Here is an 8,472-nt window from a genome sequence, read left to right as displayed (position 1 = left end):
AAGGTAAAAATCTGTCGTTCTGCCCCTGAACAAGGCAGTTAACCCACTGTTCCTAGGCCGTCAGTGAGAATAAGAATTTGTTCTAAACTGACCTATCTTGTAAAATATAAAAAAAATATGATTTTTATCAGTAGTAAGGAAAGTAAATTAGTAATATGACACTAACAAAACACATTGCACACATTAGCTAAAAGACAAGTGCTGTTTATTTCAACAAAATCCACTTAAAGATACATTCAGAACTTTTTTCCAGCAGTGACATCTACATTCAGAAGAAATTCAGAGGTAGGCCTAGGAGATGCTTCCTGACTATATCTTTAAGATTTTTGATTTTTACATGAACCACTGACGTTAACTTATTTCTATCACAATATTGAAGATTATTTACTAAATGTCTTTATTTTCCTCTGGTGCCTGGAATCAGTACATTCTCATGTATGAACTACTGTACTGTACTGTACTGTACTGTACTGTACTGTACTGTCACAACACATCACAACACAACACACACACACACACACACACACACACCACACACACACACACACACACACACACACACACACACACACACACACACACACACACACACACACACACAGAGAAGAGCACACACAGACGGACACACAGGACAGACGCCTTCACATACACTACCGTTCAAAAGTTTGGGGTCACTTAGAAATGTCATTGTTTTTGTCCATTAAAATAACATCACATTTATCAGAAATACAGTGTGGATATTGTTAATGTTGTAAATGGCTATTGTAGCTGGAAATGGCAGATTTTTATGGAATATCTAATTGCAAAAGGGTTTTCTAATGATCAATTAGCCTTTTAAAAACTGTGTTCCAACGTGCCATTGGAACACAGGAGTGATGGTTGCTGATAATGGGCCTCTGTACGCCTATGTAGATATTCCCCCAAAAAAACTGCAGTTTCCAGCTACAATAGTCATTTACAACATTAACAATGTCTACACTGTACTTCTGATCAATTTGATGTTATTTTAATGGATGCAAAAATGGCTTTTCTTTCAAAAACAAGGACATTTCTAAGTGACCCCAAACTTTTGAACGGTAGTGTAGGTCCAAATCCTAAATTGAAATCTGTAGACATAACTTTGATAATTTGCACGTGACTGTAATTTTCGTGCAAATCTCTCATTAACATCAATGTAGGACACACAATTATATGATTCAGTCCATATTCAACTGTTTGCATAAATGCTTATTTTTACAGAGTGCCATTATGTCATAATACAACAAATACTATTTCCTGTACACTGATACATGTTATGTCAGAAGTATCAGTAGTGTTTTGAGTGTACCTGTTTTGACCTAGCCTGGGTGCCAGTCTGTTTCTGCTCTCTTGCCAACTAGGAATAGTAATGCCAAACAACTTGACAATGACAATGGAGCAGGCAAAAACACAAACAGATCTGCAGAGGTGTAAAGTAACTAATTACAACTACTCTCATTACTATAATTGAGTAGCTTTTCCAAGTACTTGTACTTTTTTTGGTATTTTTTCAAAGTCAGTAATTTTACTTCTACTTGAGTAAAATGTTATATAAGAAACAGTACTTCTACTTGAGTAGGTGAGTGAGTGAGTAACAAGTAACGAAGGGGTGATGAATGGGTGTAGGATTAGACATGTTTATTTCTGGAGTCTGAAGTATATTGAAGTCTGTCAACTTTATTGTTTAGGCACTTTATTTTGTATTGCTTTTTAAAATCATAAATACACTTTAAATGTTTGCTTTATTTTCTAATATTAATAGTATTATTTTGACAAATCCTTAGTTTTTTTTACATGCAGATGTGCCTTGTTGCACTGAACTTAGTTCCTAGTTCCTTGCACTGAACATTCATTTCCTCTCTTTCTTTTTAAATGTAATTCATGGAAAAGATCATGTGTAACAACTTTCAGGTAACCTTAGCGAAATTAGCTAAGTATCAAGTCAATGTTTTTATTTGAAAAGTCACTTCTTTATTTTTACTTACTTTAATTTTATTTTAAATGAGCTACTTTTTTACTTTTACTTGAGTAGTTTTTTTACACCAGTAATTTGACATCTACTTGAATAAAATGTCATTAAACTAACAGTGCTTCTACTTACTCAAGTAAGTATATAAATATTTCGGTACTCTTTCCACCTTTGCAGATCTGGGATTAAGCTAGTATTGACCATCATTGCATTAAACAGAGAACTCATGCTGGTTTACTCTAGTATGCATTAAGAGTGCTGGTAGGCAGAGGAATTATATTTTGTGAGCATTGTGGGAATGTCTTCTGTTTCACTGACTGGATATATCCCACTCTCTTGTACCTCTTCTGCCCTCCTTGCCTGTCAGTCATTTTCAACCCACTTGCAACCTTTACTTATAGTCTGTAAAACAAAACATGATGGCGAGATAATAAGGTAACTGCACAGTCTCACACAGAAACATATTGAATACACTTAGAAAAGAAGGTGCTACCTAGTACCTACGGTAAAAAGGTTATTCGGTTGTCCCTATAGGACAACCCTTTGAGTAACCCTTTYGGTTCCAGGTAGAACCCTTTTCGGGTAAAATGTAGAACCCATTCCACAGAGGGTTCTATCTGGAACCCTAAAGGGTTCTCCTATGGGGACAGATGAAGAACCCTTTTGGAACCCTTTTTTCTAAGAGTGTACTACAATATCAAATATGTGCCAACGCACCCCCACAGACACACACGCACGTTTGTATGGTCTGGAACGACACTGTGTGTGCCGAATATGTATGATTTTGTTCCCCCTGAGAAAGTAATGGTACATACAGCCCAATTCTGAACACTGTAAGTACAACTGCGATGGTTTAGGTGGATATTATAAACTGGGTGGTTCGAGCCCTGAATGCTGATTGGCTGAAAGCCATGGTATATCAGACCGTATACCACAGGTATAACAAAAATGTTGTTGTACTGCTCTAATTATGTTGGTAACCAGTTTATAATAGCAATAAGGCACCTCAGGGGTTTGTGGTATTTTGCCAATAGACCACGGCTAAGGGCTGTATCCAGGCACTCCACGTTGCGTCGTGCTTAAGAACAGCCCTTAGCCGTGGTATATTGGCCATATATCCCACCCCCTCGGGCTTTATTGGTTAAATTAACCCCACCAATGAAATTAACTGAAAAATATATTTTTTTAACAGAATTATATGAATAAATATATAATGATGCAACACTAACTTGATCAATGTACTTTTTCTATGGAATCTTCTCTTTTAACCTCTAGACAGTTTGAACCAACTCATAATTAAAAGGGTATAAATTATTACAATAACTAAAAAGTGGGGGGGAAGGAAAAAAAGAGGCATTGACAGTATTACATTTATGTGCCTGTGACTTAATGCTTTAGTATCTGTTCTAGTTTGTGTGTTTTCCTGTTTGTTGTGACCACGTGTAAAATGCACTTTGAAAATTCACATACAGCTGTCCTCCTCTGTGAAGGTGCTGACCACATAGCAGGCGTAGGCAAATCCCAAGAACTGTAGGCACAAACACAGAGACCACAAGTTCAACATTACATTACAATGAAGAACAAAGCATAGATACGTTCTGAATTTATTTCTGAGAGGGAGAGGGAGAGAAATGGGTGGGGAGGTGGACAGACAGAGACAGCAAGGCAGCAGCTCTGGGAACCTGGCTCTGGAAATGACAGCCTCTTCTCATCATCAGCTTTTCAGCTCCTTCAAGCACCTGCCACGGAACTCCCACTGACATGCTGATGGACTCTCTTTTTCTTCCTCACCTTCCTTCCAGCCCTACTCTGCTTCCTCTCTTCCTCTTCCTCTTGCCTTACCCTTGCTCTCTACATCTGTGGTCTGTTCTCAATGCGATTTAGATGTAGTTACACTGGAATCTGTCAGAATTGTGAATGAATAGAATGTCATTGTGGATCCATTTGGGTGTTTCAGTGAGAGTGTTACAAAATACATATTCTGGGTGAACTCTGGGGAGTGTTGACAGTTGAATTCTGGTGAGAAATGTTTAACATTTTATAATGTTACAGGTTTTTTCATCTCTCCTGAGAGAGAGAACTCACAGAGATTAGGATTTGTACGATGCAGTGTAGGACCTCTATGTATTGATATTCCAGCCAGCATCCCAGAGCAGAGATTAGTTCTGGGCTCTCCAGACTCTGCCATCTAGTGGCAGGAAGGTCCCTGTCATCACAGCCTGGACTGTTGTCTTTCCACCATGAACGGTGTGAGGATACACCCAGAGAAAGCAGGTCGCTCTCCTGTAGTGACACAGCATATGGGTTGTTCATGATAACATGTTTATGGTATATAATTGTTTTTGGCAAAAAAGAGACTGATTGATTCAATGCCAAAAGAACACACAATTCAAGGTGTGGCAAAAATATTAGGCTAGTTGATAGTGGGTCTGAATATTAGTGACCAATACCTTGGAAAGGCCTCCCAGGTCCAAGTAGAGACAGCTCACAAAGACATTCCATGCCACCCATAGTAATGTCCACAGCAGGTACTGAGGGATGAACATATATTTGATGAGCATTTTAGACACATACAGTACATTCGGAAAGTATTCAGACCCCTTGACTTTTTCCACATTTTGTTACGTTACAGCCTTATTCTAAAATTGATTTAAAAAAAAATGTCCTCATCAATCTACACAGGTTTTTAGAAACAGAAATACCTTATTTATTTAAGTAACCAGACCCTTTGCTATGACACTCAAAATTGAGCTCAGGTKCACCCTGTTGCCATTGACAATCCTTGAGATGTTTCTACAACTTGATTGGAGTCCACCAGTGGAAAATTCAATTGATTGGACATGATTTGAAAAGGCACACACCTGTCTATATAAGGTCCCACAGTTGACAGTGCATGCCACAGCAAAAACCAAGCCATGAGGTCAAAGGAATTGTCCGTAGAGCTCCGAGACAGGATTGTTTCGAGGCACAGAGTTCCTCTGTGGAGATGGGAGAACCTTCCAGAAGGAAAACCATCTCTGCAGCATTCCACCAATCAGGCCTTTATGGTAGAGTGGCCAGACGGAAGCCACTCCTCAGCAAAAGGCACCTGACAGCCCGCTTTGAGTTTGACAAAATGCACCTATCCGACCATGAGAAACACGATTCTCTGGTCTGATGAAAGCAAGATTGAACTCTTTGGCCTGAATGCCAAGCATCACGTCTGGAGGAAATCTGGCACCATTCCTACGGTGAAGCATGGTGGTGACAGCATCATGCTGTGGGGATGTTTTTCAGTGGCAGGGACTGAGAGATTAGTCAGGATCGAGGGAAAGATGAAAGGAGCAAAGTGCAGAGAGATCCTTGATGAAAACCTACTCCAGAGCGCTCAGGAACTCAGACTGGGGTGAAGGTTCACCTTCCAACAGGACAACGACACTAAGCACACAGCCAAGACAACGCATGAGTGTGGTTCAACAAAAAATTGTAAAGAGTTTTTACTTTTTCATTATGGAGTATTGTGTGTAGATTGATGAGGGAGAAAAAAATATTTAATCCATTTTAGAATAAGCCTGTAAGGTAACAAAATGTGGAAAAAGTCAAAAGGACTGAATACTTTCCGAATGCACTGTAATGTGTATCTATTTATATGGCGGCAAATCACTATACAAGACAGAATTGAAACAGTGGCCAACRCTATTCCACAATAGTTATACAAATGGCTTTGCCTTCAACACAGTTCCATTCTCTATGAAGAATTGACACATTTCATTGAATTATCCATGTTGATTACAAGGTGGGGGCAGATTAACACAAAAGTAGTGTGGCCTAGATGTGACTTACTAGAACAACATAGCGTGGTCTGTACTGAATGGTGCCAAAGAGGCCGAGGATAACCATGATTATTTGCAGGAAGTTGACCATGATGGGAGCCCACTGGTACCCAAGGAAGTCAAAAGCCTGCCTCTCCAATGCTGTCATCTGGGATGTGAAAGGGAGAGAGTAGGAGGGGCAGAAAGAGATGGTGGGTTAAGAATCTCTATGACGTGAATTATGCATGAGGAAGCATCTTATCAAGTCATCCACTCACTGCTTCCAGACTCTCCAGAAATTCTCATCTAAACAGTTGGTTCTGAATTGATGGATGGTGGTGTTAAACGGTCATCTCTCCTACAAAGCATTCACTAGACTCATTTTTTCCCATGCTGACTGCTCTCTCTGGGTTGTCAAGGTAACTGAGCCACGGGGGACAAAGCATGTTGCATGGAGAGGGGAAGAGCAGGGATATGAGTTCTGTCCTCTGAGGTCGCCCTTCTCCATCACTCAAAAGGGGGGCAGGGTGGGAAGAAAGAGCAGGGACAAAGTCTGAGGTTCAGACAGAGTGGGGGTTGGCTCCCTTTCCCCATCGGCAACTCATACTAGCAAGATAAACATGAAMATGTTGTACTCTAAAACACACAATAAATTAGCATGAATACAAAAATCTTAGCTAGATAAAAATGTATATTAACTGATGTTTGATTGACCCATAATATTTATATTATATTAATAGAACTTACATATGTTTTTCTCAGAACACAAATATAGGCTATGTGTCCAACTATTAGGCTACATCATTTTACTACAACATATTTTTATTCAATTTAGTTGGATATGGAAATGTTAAGACTCTTTGACTTGGGGTTCGTGAGTCGTGGGAACTAGCTATAATGTACAAATGTTTATATCTAAAATTGTAAAATTTGCCTACTTCCTTTCCTCATTCTGAAAATATTATCAATATCAGTATACAATTTCAACAACATCAGCCAGCGGAAGTGGCAGTAATCATTCAAGAGAAGAAGTAAAGCAAGGCAATGGTAGCAGGTGTGTTTTGAAAGTATGTATACAGTAGATAGCATCATCACAGAATAATGATCTCACCAATTGGAGAGTGCAGAAGAAGATCAGCATACATCGTCCTGAACAGCACCCCATTATCTCTCTGCGTAAACAGGTTTCAAATACGCGAATCGAAACCGCAATATGACTTTTAATAAATTCAGAGGGGCAAATTGAATAGTCCTATATCCAAACAAGCTCTCTGGTGCGGGGACGTGTTGTGGTTTGCGGAGGTGGAATTAAACTGGCCGAGATGAAAAACACGTAAGGTCTGTGTTACAACGAGGGGGAGGGTAGGGGGCATAGTAATAGCCCTACTCCAATGCTTCGGTAGGTGTGGCGCTAAGAACGCTTGGACTACTAGTGTAAAACGCCAGCATGTGGTGGTGCTGGTGTAAGGGACAATACACGTTGAGTAGACCCAGACAAAATGGTCTCCGTGATATTTTCTCAAATACAGGACAAACATATATTGGTCCATTCTTACCCCCCAAATTGTTAACTTTCACGCAACCCTCATCTGTGGTCACTTACAAACATTCCGTAGGCCTAGAGGAACCCACTGGTTCACACATTGTGGACCGTGGAAGTAGACGCCTACTAGAAATGGAAGTCAAACTCATGTAGTCTATAAACCAAACAGGGAAACCGGAGCACAGGGAAACCTGCGCACGTCATTGTGCGTGTGTTTGGTTGATGCTGAAGGACAGCTGCACTCAATAGGCCGGGTTGGAATCAGTGATGAGGGCACACTTTTTCATATGGCTTTTATTTTATGCTCCAGCTTCTAGTGACCTGTGACACAGTAAAATAGGCTCCGGAATAATAGGCCTATTCGTTTTAATCCAGTGATGTATACCACATTAGCCTGACCAACCAACCTTTTTTTAGCCATCCTTGGTGATTACAAATCAATACCACTCACCACATTAGTATTACACATTTATTAGTAGTCTACACCAGTGGTGTAAAGTACTGAAGTAAAAATACTTTAAAGTAGTACTTAAGTAGTTTTTTGGGGTATCTGTACTTTACTTTACTATTTATATTTTTGAAAAGTTTTACTTTTACTCCACTACATTCCTAAAGAAAATAATGAAATTTTTACTCCATACATTTTCTCTTACACTCAAAAGTACTCGTTACATTTTAAATGCTCAGGGGGACAGAAAATGGTCCAATTCACACACTTATCAAGAGGACATCCCGGGTGAATCCCTAATGCCTCTGATCTGGCGGATTCACTAAACACAAATTATTTGTTTGAAAAATATGTTGGAGTGTTGAAGTGTGCCCCTGGCTATCCATACATTTTCAAAACAAGAACATTTAGCCGTCTGGTTTGCTTAATATAAGGAATTTGTAATTATTCGTACTTTTCCTTTTGATACTTAAGTATATTCAAAACCAAATACTTTTAGACTTTTACTCAAGTATTATTTTACTGGGTAACTTTCACTTTTACTTGAGTCATTTTCTATTAAGGTATCTTTACTTTTACTCAAGTATGACAATTGGGTACTTTTTCCGCAGCTGGTTTACACATGGTCATCTATTTCAGCACAGGCGTCCACATCTGTATGATGACTTAGATATTAAATATTATTCCAGTCTCCATTGCGTTC

The 8,472-nt window shown here is 39.3% G+C and overlaps 1 protein-coding gene across 1 annotated transcript; it reads right to left on the bottom strand.

Annotated features, from left to right (window-relative positions):
• Positions 1–537: 537 nt before the first annotated feature.
• LOC111966671 (sodium/potassium-transporting ATPase subunit beta-1-interacting protein 3-like) lies at positions 538–7,151 on the bottom strand. Its single transcript, XM_023991539.2, has 6 exons — positions 6,890–7,151; positions 5,810–5,947; positions 4,438–4,518; positions 4,073–4,270; positions 3,458–3,515; positions 538–2,389 (listed from the first exon to the last, which is right to left on the bottom strand). The coding sequence occupies exons 1-6, from the start codon at positions 6,941–6,943 to the stop codon at positions 2,379–2,381; spliced, it is 540 nt and encodes a 179-aa protein (XP_023847307.1). The 5' UTR covers positions 6,944–7,151; the 3' UTR covers positions 538–2,378.
• Positions 7,152–8,472: the final 1,321 nt, after the last annotated feature.

Source organism: Salvelinus sp. IW2-2015, linkage group LG7 (assembly GCF_002910315.2).
Source record: "Salvelinus sp. IW2-2015 linkage group LG7, ASM291031v2, whole genome shotgun sequence".
NCBI classification, from domain to species: Eukaryota; Metazoa; Chordata; class Actinopteri; order Salmoniformes; family Salmonidae; genus Salvelinus; species Salvelinus sp. IW2-2015.
The sequence above is the reverse complement of the archived record's forward strand: the minus strand, read 5'-3'. Positions and strand labels throughout refer to the sequence as shown.